The sequence below is a fragment of the Leuciscus leuciscus genome (genome assembly GCF_965113295.1).
Source record: "Leuciscus leuciscus genome assembly, chromosome: 12".
NCBI classification, from domain to species: Eukaryota; Metazoa; Chordata; class Actinopteri; order Cypriniformes; family Leuciscidae; genus Leuciscus; species Leuciscus leuciscus.
Window position 1 is genome coordinate 43,244,611 of NC_138736.1, and position 20,123 is coordinate 43,264,733.

Here is a 20,123-nt window from a genome sequence, read left to right on the forward strand (position 1 = left end):
CAAAAATAATACACATTTAACAGAATCGATTGATGTATGAAACTCCTATGGAAAATCAAAGTCAACAGAGTATTTATGAGTTTCTTTTACACTAATAAAAAAAAAGCGAGCTGGTATCGCCGGCGATACCGTAGACCTCAGGGGGTTAAAGACTCCATTTGTCCATTATTTATTTCTAAAGAAACACGAAAATGTATAAAAGGCTCCATTACCTTGTATCTTATGTTATGGCCCTGTAGAAGCAGTTTTTGTAAAAATAGGCTAACGATTGCATCATAACCACGCGACTCTCTGTCGCACAGTAGAGAGATTACCGTATGGACAGGAGGAGAAGCTTGCGGACGATCGGGGGGACGTGAGGCAAAATGACAAAGTAATTAATCAGAAAACTTAGCAAAAGTTGCTCCTGCTCCTCATGGACACCTCCTACTCACACTCTCCGTCTCTGCAAGATTCGGAAGGGAATGATTCAGATTTCTCTTGGCACAGCTACTAGAAGACAGACGGGTTGCTCACGTCACATCTACGTCGTCAAGCTCAGTGTGAGTCTGCGCAGTACGCTCAGCCATCAGGAAGAGAGAGCTTCTAAGGCTCAATCCAATTCACCCCTTGGCCCTACCCCACCGTTTTGCGCGTTCCCGTGACGGGGTAGGGTTGTCTCGATTCTCTTTTGGTTGGAGGGGGAGGGGTAAGGGGAAGGGCCAGATAGCCCTTGAAACGAAGATTTTTCGGGACCACACTTCAAACGAAGGGGTATGAGAAATGTCCCTGCATACACCGGCAACAGAGGCAACATGACTGCCAATAATCATTTTCTTGTCACATTCAATCTTGTGTTCATATTTAGTGGACGCGCGAATGAGGGGGATTCGCGTCCACCGCTCCGCGCTAAACGCCTCATTCGCGCCCAAGACCTCCAGACGCGCATAACGCGTCTTAACATTGAAATCACTCGCGCCAGACGCTCTATTCACGTTTGGTGTGAACGCAGCATTATAGGCGTCGACGATATCATCATCTCCGTTGTTTTCTGCGAACTTCAGAAGAAAAATGGGTTAGGGTTAGGGGTAGGCGAAGGGTTAGGAGTAGGCGAAGGGGTATAAAATAGAATTGGGATTGGGCCTAATTGACTTCACTTCTCTCCATTGAATCCAATGGGATCGCTGTGTCCATTTCTTTTACTGTCTATGAATGACACTAGCTGCAGGTTTGTGCCGTTAGCATGTAGCAGTTTTGCTTCTAGTTGCTGTGCATGTGGCATTAATGATTCATTGTTGCATTCTACTTGTCTTTTCCCCTCCTTGGTTCCTTCGGCTTGTTTCATTAAGTGGATTCTAAGACTGCTCACCCTTTCAGGTATGTGCGAACTGTTCTGTGGAAAGCAGATTGTTTAGCTTCGCTCGGGGCTTAGGGATTGGCTGATGTTTTGAGTTATGTGCAGTATCCCTGTATCCCAGCTACCCACGTTTCTGCCTACCTTCTTAAGAGAGTCGAACCTGTGTGACCTAATGGCAATCTTTTAGGTGTCATTCATATTTCCCTGGGTGAAATTCCCAAGGGTGGCGTAGTCGGAATTCCTTGTACCACTCCGTCACACCGGCATACGGTCAAACGGTAGCGTGTAAAGCATGTAAAGCATGAAAAGCATGTAAAAAATAAAAACACTCACTTTCCCTGACCAGGTGAATCACATATCCACTGCCGACATACAAAGCCCAGTGCTGATAATTCCCTCTGAAGATTTCAATGAGGTCTCCACGCTCCGGATCCTTATCATATAGAAGAGACATCAGTCAGTCAGGCGTAATATTTAAAAAAGATACAGAGCCATTTAAATCTGTCAAAATATAATATCATAGGGTCTCATTCATGAAACATTCGTAAATATACGAGTAAATATGTGAGTGATTTGCGCGTAAAGAGACCTTCCCGAAAACTCTTCTCCTGATTCACAAATACTTCGTAAACGTCAGATGTGATAGTGAAATGTGTGTGTGTGTGTGTTAATGAATTCCAATCAGTCATAAATGGGACGCGCGTGCACACTCATTCTCAATTACCATAAATCCCGCCCATTAAATCCGACTGACAACTATATATGGGCATCATATTATGACACCAAACGAAGGATTTCAACATGTCTTCTCAAAAGCGAATGAAAAAGAGAAATTTCTCAGATGCAGAAATTGAAGTTTTATTATCAGAAGTTCATTCAAAATGCCACATTTTATTTTCAAGCGTACATAGTGGCGGATCAGGTCCTAAACAAAAGGAAGCTTGGCAGCATATATTACAGATGCAGTTACTGGAGTTTCATCTGTTAATCGAACAGTCCCAGAAGTGAAAAGAAAATGGTTCGACATGAAGCTTGACTGCAACACTTGTGACTTGCGGACTTGTGTTCTGTTTGCAGATGCTATTACTGGCTCTCATAATAAAAGTAAAAAGAAAAACCATAATTAGGCCTACTATATATAATATTTTTTCAAAATTCTGTGTAAATATTTACCCGATTAAGGTGAATTAAAATGCAGCCTTATTAATGAGCAAAACGTTCGGATGTTAAACGCACTATTTACGCGTGGCTGGGAGCAGGTGTAGATTTCTTTCGTACCAACTAACATTTCGAGAATACGAACATTTTAATGAATCCGAAAATTTACGCCAGAACCACTTTACACACGATTTACACAAAAATTCGTTCTGCTCGTGTTTCATGAATGAGACCCATTCTGTTTATCTAAAATAACACAATACCATTGAACTTGTGAATAGATAAAACAATAAGAAAGTGTTAAGTTTGCCTAGAAACAGCTTCTGTACACATGACATATGCTCGTTTCAGAAGTTTATACGTATTTAGCTTTCTGTTTCCTTAGAGAACAACTAGTGTAGTTTTTAAACTCTTTCAAGCTCTGTTACCGTAGTAAAACTGCTTTCCGACAACCCTTGATCAATGAGCAAACAGTCTTTTATTTGCTGAGTGATGCTGTCTTTCACTCTCTCCATACGTTTGAGTTCATTACAAGATATTTACCCTTTCCATGACAAACTCCTTCTGCTCTTCTGCTCTTCTGCTCTTCACTGTGATCCTGTTAGAAACACATGAAGCTTTTAACAGGGGCAGGTCCTTAAATCATGAATAGTCAGCTAAATGGCATCTTACACCGTATGCAACAAACTTTTCTTGCTGTCTCTTGCAAAATACAATTTAAAATAGACAATCTTTGGGGGAACAGTCCACCTAAACGAAGCGAACGAAACACAAATGCTCCAAGTGTGAAAATGCCCTGAATGTGCACTCTTTTATTTCCATATACATTTATTTGTGCATTGTGTTAAATCACTTTATATCCTCAGAACATTAGCATGAACTGTTGTTTAGTGGGTTTATGCAGAAAATAGGCATTTATAATAGGTATTTATTCTTCTAGTAAGTAGTAAACTCAGAGTACTCGTGTCTCTGCACTGTCACTGTTAGAACACACTCTTTCTCTGATCATCTCTGGCAGTAAATGCCCATCACAGGAGTGTTAATGTGTGTGTTTCTCACGGGTTTCTGTTTGCTCACACCCTGATTCTCCTAAACATATTTGACTGATGATGATGATGATGAAAATGAAGATGATGATGATGATGATGATGTACAGAATCTGTGCTGAGAGTCAGGTTTGATTGGATAAGAGGAAAACACAAACTCTTCAGTGACGGGGTTTGATTCACTGCACTGTAAAAAACAGGGTTTCCGCGGAGTCATAAAAAGTCATAAAACGTCTTAAATTTAATAATACGAATTTTAGGCCATAAAAAGTCATAAAAACGTCCGGATTTTCCATACAAGGTCATAAATTACATTTAGCCACGTCTTAAATTGATATGCTCGTTCATTCATTGGTTCTACCATCGCCTTTCCCCCCCGAAAATGCGCTGGCGGCGGCATTCATTCGTTTCGCCTGTTGTAGTTCTGTCTGAGGAATCTGGGTGGTATCACAGCGTTCCAGGTCCATGCGGCAGTGCAGCAAATAGACTTGTCGGAAGGACTTTCACAGAAACCCGCGCGAACTCGCAACTCGCAAGAATCTCCTCAGCTTATTACTGTATATGTCGTTGAGTCACTGCTTAATTTAACTGAAATTATGGCTGGGCATTAAACTATATTATTATCGCGATATAATTTTTTTCTCGATAAAACAATATAAAGAGTTCGATAATGTTTATGCGCCAAAAGTGGAACGAAACTCATTTGAACCGCGCGCCACACGGACCATTTATCCGCTCGGCTCAAAGTCCAAACGGCAGCGCAGCGCGTTTACTCTGATCGGCCTCGGTCACGAGATCCAGTGAGAATCGCTTGAATTCAGCAAAGAACACAAATGTCTCCGTGATCTAAACCAGTTTAAAAGCAGAAGAAACGGCGCTGACAAACAGGAGAAACACTGCGCAACGATACAGTCAGAAGGCTTTTCCGTCTACAAATTCCCATCATGGATTTACTGTAACGTTAGCCTAGTATTATTAACTGCACCGTGAAATGTGGGATATACATATTGAATTGTATTATATTATTAATGTAGACAATGCATTAAAGGACTAATGGAATATAATTACAGTATTTAATGTATTTAGGCTACTACTGTTTTTCATACATTTCATGAAGATACGTGCCATCAAAGTCAGGCAACACAAACCTGTTTCAAGACTTGAAACAATATCCCCCATTAGCACATGCAGAAACTAAGAAATAAATTTTCCAATAAATATATTTATTTTGTTAAGGACAAATGACAAATGTTTGAATGTTCTACCTCAGATTTGTGAAATGTTCACCTGTTTGGCATGATATGTTCTGACAATAAAGAGTAGTTTAAAACCACAATTAACGCTCTGGTTTCTACAACTTTCAGTTAGGAGCAAAAATCTGCCTTTAAACTTGACAGAAATAAAGATTTGACATTTATCGTGATAATTATCGATATTGACTGATATATTATCATGATAATTGTTAAGTGTTGTTCCTGTGTTATTGATACTTAGGAAAAGGGAGCCTTCAGTTTGTTACTCTTAAGAAAATGAAACTTGTTACTTTTAATGAAAGTCAATTAAAAAAAAGACTATTGAAAGGAAGTTATTTTTCGTAATTCATGTAGGTCATAAATTTAAATCAAAATGGTCATAAAAAGGTCTTAAAAAGTCTTAAATTTGACTGACTAAACCCTGCAGACACCCTGAAAAAATGTATCATGGGTCTTGTAACTTTCATTAAAAAAAAATTGATAATTAAAATAGTGTGTATATTTTATTAAGAAGAGTGTGGTTCAGTGTTGTATAGAAAATAATAAGAACATTTCACTAATAAAACCAAGAGATACATTTTCCTAATTTTTTTAGGGAAACAAACACAATATACATGTATTTACACTCACCTAAAGGATTATTAGGAACACCATACTAATACTGTGTTTGACCCCCTTTCGCCTTCAGAACTGCCTTAATTCTACGTGGCATCGATTCAACAAGGTGCTGAAAGCATTCTTTAGAAATGTTGGCCCATATTGATAGGATAGCATCTTGCAGTTGATGGAGATTTGTGGGATGCACATCCAGGGCACGAAGCTCCCGTCCCACCACATCCCAAAGATGCTCTATTGGGTTGAGATCTGGTGACTGTGGGGGCCATTTTAGTACAGTGAACTCATTGTCATGTTCAAGAAACCAATTTGAAATGATTCGAGCTTTGTGACATGGTGCATTATCCTGCTGGAAGTAGCCATCAGAGGATGGGTACATGGTGGTCATAAAGGGATGGACATGGTCAGAAACAATGCTCAGGTAGGCCGTGGCATTTAAACGATGCCCAATTGGCACTAAGGGGCCTAAAGTGTGCCAAGAAAACATCCCCCACACCATTACACCACCACCACCAGCCTGCACAGTGGTAACAAGGCATGATGGATCCATGTTCTCATTCTGTTTACGCCAAATTCTGACTCTACCATCTGAATGTCTCAACAGAAATCGAGACTCATCAGACCAGGCAACATTTTTCCAGTCTTCAACTGTCCAATTTTGGTGAGCTTGTGCAAATTGTAGCCTCTTTTTCCTATTTGTAGTGGAGATGAGTGGTACCCGGTGGGGTCTTCTGCTGTTGTAGCCCATCCGCCTCAAGGTTGTGCGTGTTGTGGCTTCACAAATGCTTTGCTGCATACCTCGGTTGTAACGAGTGGTTATTTCAGTCAAAGTTGCTCTTCTATCAGCTTGAATCAGTCGGCCCATTCTCCTCTGACCTCTAGCATCAACAAGGCATTTTCTCCCACAGGACTGCCGCATACTGGATGTTTTTCCCTTTTCACACCATTCTTTGTAAACCCTAGAAATGGTTGTGCGTGAAAATCCCAGTAACTGAGCAGATTGTGAAATACTCAGACCGGCCCGTCTGGCACCAACAACCATGCCACGCTCAAAATTGCTTAAATCACCTTTCTTTCCCATTCTGACATTCCTGGAGTTCAGGAGATTGTCTTGACCAGGACCACACCCCTAAATGCATTGAAGCAACTGCCATGTGATTGGTTGATTAGATAATTGCATTAATGAGAAATTGAACAGGTGTTCCTAATAATCCTTTAGGTGAGTGTATATACACACAATATCAGTTCCTCAGCAATAAACAGCCAAAATCAATCAGACAAGCAAAAACAGTCTGGATGATAGGCTGTTTAAATCTTTCATAAGATCAGCCTGGTATGCAGGCATGAAAACAGGTCAGGGGTAAAAAAGGTGAGAAGGAAGCAGCAGCAAAAAATCCAATCCAATCAACTTATATATATATATATATATATATAGTGCTTTTTAATGTTAAATTCATCAATCTGGTGCAAATTAAACAAAGGAAAATTATTTTAGTTACAGTGTCTGTCTACATTACTACTACTACATAATAGTTAAAATATTAATCCCAAGATAGTAATAGCCATATATTGTAAAACAAATGCACTGAAAAATAAAGGAAACTTTCATAATTAGTTTTGTACTAATTTCTATACTTGAAAGAGTATATTTCTATACTTCACATTAAAGGTGTGATTGGGCTAGCCCAGTGTCAATCAAGAAAAGAACCAAATGGGCCGCTGATGTACGTGTTTCATGGGGTGTCAGAAAAAAAAACTAACGCTGACTTTTTATTGACCAATGCATTACACACTAATTACGCACTAACCCAGCGCCGCCAATTAAGCAAAACAAAACGAATGGGCCGCCGATGTACCAGTTTTATGCGTTTTATGGGCCGTTAAGACAAAAAAACGAAACAAAAAAGTATGAGATGTATCGGCCCAAAAAGCACGTCGGCCCACCGGGAATCTCCCGGTAGTCCCGATGGCATTAGCCTACATGCCTGGACATCACACAAAACAAAATCCTACCTGTGGCCTTTCACCATCCACTTATTTAGCTGCTGTTGCATCAATTGACATGCCATCTCCTTTCCTCTCTTTCTTTTTCTATGTTTAGCCCCCGACAGCTTTTTTGCATTATCCATCTTTTTCGACGACAACTCACTACTCGTTCCTGCTCGCTCAGCGCTCACGGCGCCCGCGCCCGCTCGCGATATTATCCCGCCCTCTTCTATGTCAAAATTAAAAATAATGACATTGGCAACATCGCTGTCTGTTTCTGACAGGACAATTAACATTGTAAGCTAACTTACCTCAGGCTTGCTTTCCGACGTGCGGTTGTTTGTTCGGCAGTGTGTCATCAGACTCGCGGTGTTAAAGACTTTGAAAACAATTCTGCCCTACTCCGACTCGGATTGGCTGTCAGGTTTCGGCATTAGGAATGATGATTGTTTTTTTAAAGCTGCTAAGTTTATGGTAACTATATAGAGATATAGCGGGTAAATTCTGGCCACGACCCCCCCTCCCACCTCATAAATATTTTCTCATCGGATCTGCACAAATCACGTAGGTGACCCATTTTGGGTTTAAAACGGCGAATTTCGCCGAAAGGTGAGGAGTTTTCATGCCTGGGTATGCCTTTAACACAGCCATGTTGTATATACCTCCTTGTTTGCCCACGCAACAAGTGATGAAACCTAAATTGGAATAATATCATCCAAATGTTATTCTGGTACTCAACAGAGGGTTGAAAACTAAAAACTCAAATTCTGAAGTAAATAATGTCGTTACATTTGATTATTTGCTTTGCTGCAACAACATTGCAACACTGGAAATAAAAAAATGGTCATGCTAACTTGTGAAAAAATCTTGTGATTTGATGAGCTAAAAGATAACAAGTAAAAATGTCTCACTTGAATCCTTTGTGTGCGAAATGTAAAGTTGGACAAAACAGTGTAATGCAATTATAATATTTCAAAATAAATGATCTGAGAAAATGATCTCAGTCCTAGAGAACAGCTGCTATGCAAAAGCCCTAGAGTAAAAAAATACACTAAATTTTAATACTGATTTAATACTGAAAATACGACAATTATTGTGTCACTAAGAGGCTTGTAGCCAGGCCTGATAGTGTCAGAGGACATACACAGCTTGTCCTTGTCTCATGAGAGAATTTAGACAAAGAACAATATGAATTACATCAAATTAATCGCTGTTCTTTCAAAAAACAATCTTGTATTTCATTGAAGACGAATGAAAAGAATCCGAATGTATAAAGATTCTATGTGCATGTAGGGAGCAAGAAGGCAGGAACACTACTAGTGTTGGGAGGAATGAGATAATAGCCTAGATGGTAGAGAAAGTATTGGTAAGAAAGGAAACTGAAAGGAAAAATTTATGAGAAAGAACTTCTTTACCTTCTATTTGTGCAAGAATCTTTAATGAGAGAAATTACAATGCCCAGTATGTACCACCTAAAATGATCAATCTGATTGCCATGCCTTGAATATCCATCAAAAGCCAAAGGGTGATTTAATTTTGATCTAACAGATCTTCAACCCAGTAACAAGGGGAGGTACAGGTTTTCATTTTCATTTGCAACAAAACCACAAACAAAGTGGCGCAAGTGATAACAAACTCCTTTCTAAGAGCGTCAGCTCACATGGGATCTGATCAGGGAAGGTATTGTACTGGACATGTAAGAACAGTTGTGTGAAATGTAAACATCAGACAGAAAATCTACAGTCTTTATGGACCACAGAGATCCAAATGGTCAAGAGTTGAATGGCACCATAAAGGCTAAACAAACAAGCACAGCACCACACCTGGAGATCTAATCGCTCTGAACACAGATCTGGCTAGTGTCGATAAACAGCATCATGTAAAGAGATTCCCCCAGCAGACCTGAGGGTCCTAATGCTCACAACACAGCAGACTGTGTGAGTTTAACTGCAACAGCAGTCAGATCTGACCATCATCACTTAGTTTAATTGACCTTTTCTTTGCAAAAACATGATCATGATAATAATACATGTCTTTGTAAACTAAAACAAAGTTTCTTCTAATGGCATAAAATCTTAACAGATCAAAGCCATCAGTAACAACTGTCTGACTAAGGCCATCAGAGAAATATTGAGATAGACCATCTATCTTAATGCAATTTGTATAAAGGCTCAAGATTAAACTGTGTTTTCCTCTCTAGGTGTATTTCCCTACAGGCTGACAAATGACTTTCTTCAGAACCAGACTCCGCAAGGGTCTGGTCTCGCCTGCATCGGGCAGAACACACAGCTTTACATGTAGGAGATGGGGGTGGAGAAACTTCAAGGGGCCGCTCACACCTCATAACCCTACAGCAGCAGCTCCTGTATGAGCCCTACCGGTGTAGCACTGGAACTAAATTATGCAACACAGATTATGGTAAGATAGACACCACCCATCTCCTATACACAAACATACACACTAGTTTGTTTGGATAAAACTGAACAACGTGAAACAAAATGCAATGTTGGATGTTGTGATCAATAACTGATATTTTTTCTGCCCTGGTTAAAATACATCAACTCAATGTGTCTGTGTACAAGCGCACTGCCATAATACATACTACTAACTAAACTTTTGGAAGTGGGGTTGCCAGATTTATGTCTTGAAATGCATTATAATGTGTAAAGTTGTAGTTTGTAAGACTTAATATGATAGCATACAATTAGCTTACTAAATGCACTTTAGCACTGTCTTCATAAAAGATTTTACACATTATTCCTTCACCTTCATTTATAAACTTTGGGGATCATTATATAACATTTTAGGTATTATCCAACCAGTGTATTGCTGTAATAGGATGTAATTACATGCATGCATAGTCCCTATCTCATCATATAATTAAAATTGGAATTAATGACAATGTCAGCAATTACAGTGTGACTGTAAATTACATGGCTGACATAATTTATGATTTTTTTGAAAAAAGGAGACGATTGCCTCAGGTGCCAACCTCTCTGCACAGCAGTGCATGACAGATCATCCAGGACTGGAGGACAACTGCCTAAATGTCTATACACCTCAGAACATAAATAACATGTACAGAGCTGACTATGGCCCACTTAGGAGGAGAAGAGAGGAGGAGCGAGTAATTATGAAAAAAGATTTATGTAATGATACAGATATCAAACCAATAAACTTTGTCAAATGTGTTTATTTATCTAGCAAGGTGCGCATTGTAATAAACAAAATTTAAGCATCAATAATTGGAAACATTTATTTGCAAGGACATCTAAAAATGTAGCATACAAATGTACAAGAAGTATATGTTGAACATAATACAAAATGCTGCATTACTGACTGTAATAATTCCCCCACTCTGCCAGACGCTTCAGGTCTCTTGCCTGTCGTAGTTTGGTCAGCTGGTGCTGGGGGTATCTGGGCAGACACGTGCACCTGGTCATTCCACCGGGTGTTGTCCTGCGGATTCGGCAGGAGTTTCCTGATGCTGGTGGGAACTATGTTGGCTTCCGGCCACCGCTGGATTGAACCTAGACACGTGTCTAACAATGAGATCCTCCTTTGCTGGCCTGTCAAACTGTTCTGATAGGGAAACTGGAATGGGTACTTTTCGTAGTTCCTCAACATAGTTGGCAGGGTCTTCAAACACCTCGACACACACCAGTCTCATCAGATCTTTGACGTATCCTGCCATAAAAAAAACTCTTATTTACTGTTATTGGTTTGTTGTACTATTTCTAAACATTTGTGACACTTTTTGGAAGTACTGTTATTTTAATATATATATATATATATATATATATATATATATATATTAGGGGTGTAACGATACACGTATTCGTACTGAACCGTTCGAGGCTTTCGGTTCGGTTTTCGTTGGACCATTTTTCCTGCCGACCAAAATTTCATTATTTCAAATGTAGGCGGGTCACGCGTGGCAAGCGCACTCATAATGTAAGAGGTGCCGGCGCGACCACAACATTGCCCAACATCAGATGGCAAACGTAATGCAAGCGGAACGAAACTGCTGGTTATTGTGTGGTTGAAGGACCGTTTATCAGTTTGGACCAGTGCAGCGCGAGCCGATCGTGATCATGTGACACTGTTACTACACAGCGCTAATAAGAGATCCAGTAAAGAAAGCATTTGAATTCTCCACAGAAGTAATAACATCGCTGCGAGATCTAGTGAGAAACATTCACATTTCTCCATTATTAACGGATCAAACAGCGAACCTGGAAGAAACATTGTGCCATGAATGAACTATCCAGTGTCCACAGATCATCATTCACCATGGATTTACTGTAGTAACACTAACTGCAACCATGGAAGTTTGGCAGGAATAGTAGGCTATAATGCCTTCAAGTAACATTACGTCGGTTGTCGGTTTTATTTTGACATCATGAATACATTTGCTGCCCTCAACTGTTAATCTGAACTAAAATAAACCTGTTTATAACTACTACAATATTACATTTCATTTTTTCCAAGGAGCTGTTTTGTTTTATATGCTCATAAGAAGAGTCAATTATAGCTCCAGAATTGCTCAAAGTAAAAAATATCATACTTTATGATGTTAGTTTTAATATAAAAAAAGAACAAAAAAATTAAATCAAGGAAATTTCTCTGGCATTTCTTTCTTTTTGCTGTATCGAAAACGTACCGAACCGTGACACAAGTGTATCGTATCAAACCGAACCGTGAATTTTGTGAACCGTTACACCCCTAATATATATATATATATACACCATTTACTTGTATTTATAAAAAAAGATTTATGAACAAACCAAAAGTAGGCTTCACTGTTGGTTGCCCCTTCTTAGATTTTGGAAACATTATTCAATATACAGCTTTGCCTTCCAAGTTCATTGCCTGTTCACGATCAGCATTCTCGTTGAAATGCATTGCCACAAGATACAGCCTAGAAAGATAAAGTGAAAAATAAGTTTAAAAATGTACTAACAAGCACACGTACACGTTTGAAAATAAGGCGATATATATATACTCATTTTTTTTGTCTTGACAACACTGGGTGATGTAACGTATTAGAACAATTATTACCTGCATAGCATTCCAATAAAAGGAAAAACAACATTGTTCGGGGCGAATCTCAGAATGACACTGTGGAACGCCTCCAGAGCTGAAGTTAGATGTTGGTGGCTCAGCTTTTCCACATCGAGGAGAACTCTCTTATTCATGAGCAGCTTCTCCACTTTATACAGGACCATGGTACCTATTACAATAGAAACGGGGAAATGTTACAAATACTGACATTTAGACCAATAGTAGGTTATTTGTTTTAAAAACTAGAAATGACCGTCACAAACCTGGTTTTAACCATTTACTAGGGTCTCTGGACACTCTGTCTGCATGAGCGCACTTGGGGAACGCTGGATCTTCATGAATGTGGACATTCTGAATGTGATTAAATAAACTCTTCCACTTAGCAGCTTTCTCTGGTCCTTCTGTGGAAGACATGGCTGACCAGTAGATGTGATTTCTTATACCCAGCAGCCAGTGTCGCAGCACTTGGCAGTCTTTGTTTCTTGACAATTTTTCCAATTTTTTAGATAGCCCTGGAAATACCAGAAGTCAAAAAGAGAAACAAAATGAAAATCATAAGCTAACTAAAAGTAAAATAATAGCTTGAAATGAAATTATTATCCATGTCCAATAATTGTTCAAAAATAGTAATATAAAAATCATTTTGACTTGCATTTACCCTTCTCGAAGTGCCGAACATCATAGTACTGTTTGATCTCTCTCTCCCTCAGATATTTCTGCACCTGGGTGTGGTGATCAGTCACAATGTAATCTACTTGTAACTGGTTGGACTCTAGATGATCCAGAGCTCTTCTGAGTCCTTCCTTCTCCATGTGTGCACTGCCTCCAACTTCATTGCTCTTTAAAAAAAATCAAAATCACCAAATGCAAAGTCGCATAAAAAAAAACATGAAGCATTTAGGCCTGTCGCGATAGTCAATAAATCAATTAATCGCACGATAAAAACAAATGAGCTCGATAATTTTTCCGGCCACGATAATTCCATTTGCATGTGTTTCTCTCTCTCTCTCTCTCTCTCTCTCTCTCTCTCTCTCTAACAAAGAGACTGGATGACCACTCTCGGTTCTTTAGCGTATAGGAGGAGTGAACCCTCTTGTCAGTCACATGGTCTTTGTATGGGAAAGCGGGACTGCTTGCGGCGACTGCCGGGAGAGAGAGAAGACGCTAGTTGTGAGTTAAAGGAGAAAAAAAAAGAAAAAGATGGAATTGGTTTCAAAGCCAAACGCCACAGCGAGCCCGATCTCATGAAAATGCGTATCTATACCACGAATGTTATTTCTCGTGCCACTTATACGCCAAAAATAGTTTTTGCGTGCATATGATACGCACTTTATGCCGTGTAATACGCACTCCTCACCCCTAATCCTAACCAAGTATTTTCAGTGCGTAGCATATACACGCAATAAAGTGCGTCTCCGTCTTCCCGACAGTAGGTTACACAATCACTCGGGCGTTTAGACGACAAAGTAACAGGAGGACAGTGCAGAATGGTGTGATATGGCCTGTTGAAAGGTCCTAACCGGCAGTTTTGCCTGTTATAGAATGTATCACTATTTATGTCTGAGCCTAATGTTTAATATTTTTTGAAGTGCAATTTTGTTTACATCCATTTTATTTATTGTTTTGGTATTTATTCAAGTGAATTTTTTTTGTTAACAGACACTGAGAGTCCATTGGTTTTATTGTTTTTGGTTGTTTTGTTAATTTTTTGTGGATATTTAAAATGTTTTTCCGTTTTCAATGTTTAATATTCTTAAGAAATAAAAGTTTATAGATCTCTGAAAAGGTGTTCCTGCATTATTATGCCATTATCATTATATTAGATGAAAATGGTCTCGAACGACAATATTATCGTTTATCGCAATAATTTCTTGGACAATTTATCGTCCAGCAAAATGTGTTATCGTGACAGGCCTAGAAGCATTACTACATACTGCAAGAGAAATGTACCTGTATTAGTTGAATGTCCAGAATTTGATTGCTGTCAAGATGCAATAAAGTATAGCTGCCATATTTGGCAGAATGTCCTAAATATAGAGAACATTTGTAAGTTAATACAATACTCTGCGGAACCAGAAACATGTAATTTTACATTAGTATGATTACAAAGTCTCGCCAACATAGAATAAATATTATTGTAAAAATCACCTGGAGAATCAGCACGCATATCGCCACTCAGTGCAAGTTTGCCCAACGACTGTAGTGACTGGACCATGGCCTGCTGATCCATCTTCCACTTGTGGAATATGGCTGGCTCCAGAAACCACCCAGCATGCATTCTGAAGGATCTGAACTGGTGGATTTGCAGATTCATAGCTCTGCAAATCTGGCAACATAGCAGAAATGGAATTATGGGTTGTTTCCTTTGTGAAGTCTACAAAACAATGTGCACATAATACTCCTAAAATACCTTCTGCATTTGAATAAATGATCCACCAGTGAAATACACTGCCGCTGACATCTGCAGGTTTCCAACTGGGGTGCTTCCTTTCACAGGCTGGCTCTGCCATTTTCTGGTATATTGGCAGTGTTGGCAGACCTGACAGAAGGACACAAACGTCCCAAGCCGACGTCGCTGTACACTGCACTTATTCTTGCACAAAGGACATGTTTTAAAAAGCTCTCTGAGAGAGCTTTCAAAAACAATGTACTTTTTTTTTTTTTTTTTTTTTTTTTATTTTTTTTTTTTTTTTTATACCTTTATTTAACCAGGTTAATCGGTTGAGAACAGGTTCTCATTTGCAACCGCGACCTGGCCAAGATAAGGTGCAGGGTACAAGGCGACATGAAATTACACATGACATACCAACATTCAACTACACAGTCATAAATATAGAAGACATTCAGATTAGTTAAAAAGTATTAAACATTGTATAAAAATAAATGAAAAACTTGATAGTTTAAAATGTAAAATGGCAGTGTAAGAGAAATGGCAGTAGGAAAATAGTATAGTTCAACATGGATAAATTGATAATGTGCAAATAAATGCAATGACAGTCATTTAGTTGTATGTGCAAAAATACATAAGTCTTTGTTCACAAAGAGCATCAACATGTACAGTGATCCGTCAGTAAATTTGAGAGTAAAACTTTAAAAGTAGTGATCGAAACAGTGGATTCTAATTTAAGAGACTTTTGTAAAGTGTTCCAATCATTTGCAGCAGAAAATTTAAAAGAAGAGCGGCCTTTTGTAGGGTCTAGAAAGATATATTTACTCGAACGCAAGTTAAATACAGGCACTGATATGGTTATTAAAGTACTTAGGTAAGATGGTGTTTTGCCTAGTATGGACTTGTAAATTAACTGATACCAGTGATTTAGGCGCCGGTTGTGTAACGAAGGCCATCCAACTAGTGAGTAAAGAGTGCAGTGGTGGGTGTTATATGGGGCTTTAGTAATAAAGCGAATAGCACTGTGGTAAACAACGTCCAATTTCTTGAGTAAAGAATTAGAAGCAGTTCTGTAGACAACATCACTAAAGTCAAGCATTGGGATGATGGTCATTTTCACAAGGGCCTGTTTTGCAGGAAGAGTAAATGAAGCTTTATTTCGAAATAGAAACCCGATCCTGGACTTGACCTTTGACTGGAGATGGTTTATATGGGTTTGAAAGGAAAGCGAGGGGTCTAGCCAGACCCCTAGGTATTTATATTTCTCCACATATTCCAGCTTAGACCCATTCAAGGTGGTGATGTTTATTGGGCACGAAGATACAGAATGAGTCCGATTAAAAATCATGCATTTTGTTTTACTAGAGTTAAGAGACAATTGAAGATCACAGAAGGCTAATTGAATGTCTTCAAAACTCTTTTGAAGTTTTTCTAAAACGTTTTCTAATGTTGAGCCTGAAGTGTACAGAACAGTGTCGTCTGCGTAGAGATGAATAAAAGAGTTGCCCGTGTGTAATCTGTGTAATCACAAGAGATGTCCATCCCACTAAAAGTAAGAGCAAAGTATGGAATATCAATGTTAAATTACATTTGATATGTACATTTGAACAGCATTACCTGGTTTCAGAAGGTTCTCCAGGCTCATATGTGGAATCTAGAGTTTGTGGAATTTCTGAAACATTTGCTTGAAACTCATCCAGCAATTCTGTACGGGGTCTTTTAACTGGTGTTGGACCGAGTCCAGATGTGGATGCCTTTATTGGTGTAGATGCCATATGCCTCCATGTTTCAGCCGGTGTCGTCTCAGTACTAACACTTGAAAGGAAACTGTTGCCTGTGTGCCTGACAGAGTAAAAATGTATATTTGATTTAGGTACACCTTCATATATAAAACAGTGCCTTTAAAATGATCTATAAAGGTAAAGGTAGTAAGAACCATTGCACATATTATATACATACCTTTGCTCTGTACATGTCCTGTCTGTTCAGTGAAAGATAACTGAGTGGCAGCGGTCTTTAGAGATGGAAAGAAAGTACACTGAATTCCTATAGACTGCATTCGGGGTTTGGCTTGCGCTTCAGCAGACACAGTTGCTTTAGGTTCTGTTTGACCTTCCACGTGCGTGACAGAAGGCAAGTCCTGGCTGGCAGGAACATATGTAGATGTGCTCTAGAAATAAAGAATTAAATAAAGAAATAAATACCAAAATGTGGTTCTTTACTGGCAACATGACTTTCAGAATAATCACCTTGCTAGACTACAATCAAATAGTAATTCCATGCAGAACAAGGATATAAACAATACTAAGGGCTCGTTCATACGCGTTTTGCTTAGACAAACACCAGATCTCGAGAGTTTTATAAAAGCAGAAATGACTGTAACTCGAGCGCAGTGTGTTTAGAACAACATGTCCTGCGCGAGGTTTACAACATTTGTGTGTGTTCACTCGTGGTTTATGAGGACATGATTTGGTTTATGGATTATTGTATGTGATTTAGCAGTAGCAAGCGGAACAGTTTTGCACATGACACTAGTATTATCATAGAAAAACAATGGAATAGTAGCGCATTTCAATGAAGAAGCGCGCTTTGTGTGAACTAGGTTTAGTATGAAATAATTCATTTATTTCAACATATTTTCACACTCTTTGTGTATTGTTGTTTGGAGTGGTTTTACAATAAATAAACAGACACCTACAGTGGCCAGCTAAACAAATGTATTTAAACACACACACACACACACACACACACACACACACACACACACACACACACACACACACACACACACACACACCGCATGCTCCATAGATACATTAACTATACGTGATCATGTTGTTTACTTGCTGTGCTAACCCGCCGATAGCTAACACCACACAGACATTGGAGCAGGTTTACTCACCGCCTGCGGATCCAGCGCACGCCCGTGACCCTTTATCGCTGGGACTGCTCCATCCTTAAGTAATAAACGATCTGCAAACCCGGCGTCGAACTGGGCCTTGTTTATGAAACAATCATCTTCGAAATGCAGGGAACAAACAAGAACACTTGCACAACTCCGTTGATGCTCTGTAAAAATAAACTCCATCCACTGGTCCCTTAATGCTGGGTTTTTGGGGAATCTGTGCAGGGTTGTCTTGCCCTGGCAACCAAAAACACACTTCTTTGGTGACATTTCGCTCTCTCTATCTCTCTCGCTCTGGTCTACGGGTGCGCGCGCGCCCTTCCGGGAGAAGTGCCCTTATTACGACCGCCCCATCTGACGTCACACACGCCCATACTCGAAAAAAACTTTCCGAAACTTGTGACAAACCGGAAGGAGTAATACTCCATCAAACGTACAACTTAATTTTTGAAACTTTGTCCATGTTTAGCATGGGAATCCAACTCTTTAACAGTGTAAAAAACTCAGTATGCATGAAATATCATTCCCCCCCCCCCCATCCCATCCCCATCCCATCCCATCCCATGTTCTGCGTTGTGTTCTTGTGGTACTGAGTGAAGAAAGGACCCGGAACACAACCAACTCTGGTTGCTTTTTTAATGAAGGCAGAACGGTGGATTTGTCTGTACAAATCAACAAACATATCCATAAGGCTCTGTTACATGCAGTCTCCTCCACACAGCACACAGATCTCAAGCTCCTGTTAGCAGATAAACATACAGAAAACCCTGTAGACTAGCGTGGAAACATGTCTTACTTTACTTTAAAGCTTGCAAAAAGTCTGTTTACATGGTTTATATTCGATTGACACATTAACTGCATGTTCACAACCTCAAAACTAACATTTATGCATGAATAAAACAAGGTTTGCATCGTCCAAAAACCGAAATAAGTGTTTAAAACTGACGTGCAAAATAATACATTACCTCCTCTCAGCTAGCCTAGCGCAGACTGAAGACACCTCTTAAAGTGACAGTACAGTTATTAACACCATGGTCTGAATACAACATTCAGGCATAAATATTGGCAATAAAGCAGATCTTAAACATATAGAAAACAATGTTCATCAGGATTTGGTGACATTTCAACCCGGTTACATATGTAATACTTACAGTAGCGTATGCCTCTGAATGCCTTCCCTCATATCAATATCAGATGTATTTCTAGAACACAGTTCCAGTGGGATTGATCCGTTCGATCCGTATTACAAATTAATAGAGCCGGGAGATCTAGCAACGGTTCTTTGGGAAGATGATCGCAAGCGTCTTTTCGGTCTCGGCGTCTGGGGCAGGTGTTGAAACTCCGTAGTTTGTGAGGAAGGCCAAGTTATGATATCCAAGTTCAGTACAGAAATTATAAGTTTCACTTTAATGTTGTTATAGCGTTCATGCGCGTTGGTCCATTGGAAAAGCTGATTGATCTTGGAAAAAATCTCTTCCAAAACAGCTAGATCCTTCCATTGAAATATGAATTTCAGATCGTATAATTGTAGGTCAAGTCAAGTTTTTTCTTTCCTTTTCAAATTCTTTCCAAAATCACTGCACAGGATATAGACGTAATCTTCAGGGTATTTGTTAATTTGATCGGCGAGGATTCGGTACCTTGTACCCATAGTTATTGCAGACCATTCGGCAATAAAAAATGGCATATCCATCCCATCTTTCAAATCTGGCCATACTTTTGAATAAAATAAATCTCTTTCTGTGAATGTCAAATCGGGGTCGTCCGTTGAATTTGTAGTGAATCGCTCATCGTTATCCACGTTAACCAATCTGACTTCTCTGTTGATTTTGTCATAAACATACGTACACGCACGGCCTTCAGACAGACGGAAACTATATTTCACAGAATCTGACGGCTCGTGAAGAAATCGTGTTAAGCATGGCCCATGCGTTTCTCTTTTTTTTCGTGGAGATAAAGTCAAATCCTCCATAGCATCATTGATGTTTCTTTCAGGTGTTTTGGGGTCTGACATAGCCATCGCAGATAATCTGATTTGCAAAAAAATCACAAGTAGTATTTTACTCAAAGTTTCTGCTCCTTTTTAAACACTAGTTGTCACTGTGGGAGGGAGGGAATTCCCCCGTGAGTGATGTCATTTTTAGGGACGTCCTTAAATCGAGATTGACCTCTCAGCTTTGAGAGGGGTGTGTTAGGGGGTGTGGTCTGTCCCACTCCTCCACACTCTTTCTGTAGTCATTTCCAGCTTGGACTCTGAAGTGACCAGACGTGTTTTCTATTTGGGAGTGGAAAGGAGCTGTGGGGTTTTCCCACACTCACATCTGTTGTGGGTGGGATAGGGGGTGGGGTTTGTGTGTGTCTCTCTGTAACC

At 39.5% G+C, this 20,123-nt stretch overlaps 1 protein-coding gene across 5 annotated transcripts in view; it reads right to left on the reverse strand.

Annotated features, from left to right (window-relative positions):
• Positions 1–19,043, reverse strand: part of LOC309511372 (phospholipase A and acyltransferase 5-like) — a 30,010-nt gene extending 10,967 nt beyond the window's left edge. The window contains exons 1-11 of one of the 5 annotated variants that reach the window (XR_014210585.1): positions 18,718–19,043; positions 17,750–17,989; positions 16,807–17,017; positions 14,869–16,689; positions 14,607–14,784; positions 14,409–14,485; positions 13,117–13,297; positions 12,722–12,970; positions 12,456–12,627; positions 12,182–12,315; positions 10,947–11,081 (exon numbers count right to left, since the gene is read on the reverse strand). Coding sequence is in view for 2 of the 5 variants with exons in the window: in XM_082186571.1 (XP_082042697.1) it covers positions 1,670–1,769; positions 3,038–3,092; positions 10,735–11,021 (442 nt within the window). In the remaining 3 variants the exon portion in view is untranslated. Of the gene's footprint in view, positions 1–1,669; positions 1,770–3,037; positions 3,093–10,734; positions 11,097–12,181; positions 12,316–12,455; positions 12,628–12,721; positions 12,971–13,116; positions 13,298–14,408; positions 14,486–14,606; positions 14,785–14,868; positions 16,690–16,806; positions 17,018–17,749; positions 18,278–18,717 lie in introns of those variants that run through there. The other 4 variants (XR_014210586.1, XR_014210587.1, XM_082186571.1 and 1 more) reach the window with 4 other exon arrangements.
• Between the last annotated feature and the right edge of the window lie 1,080 nt (positions 19,044–20,123).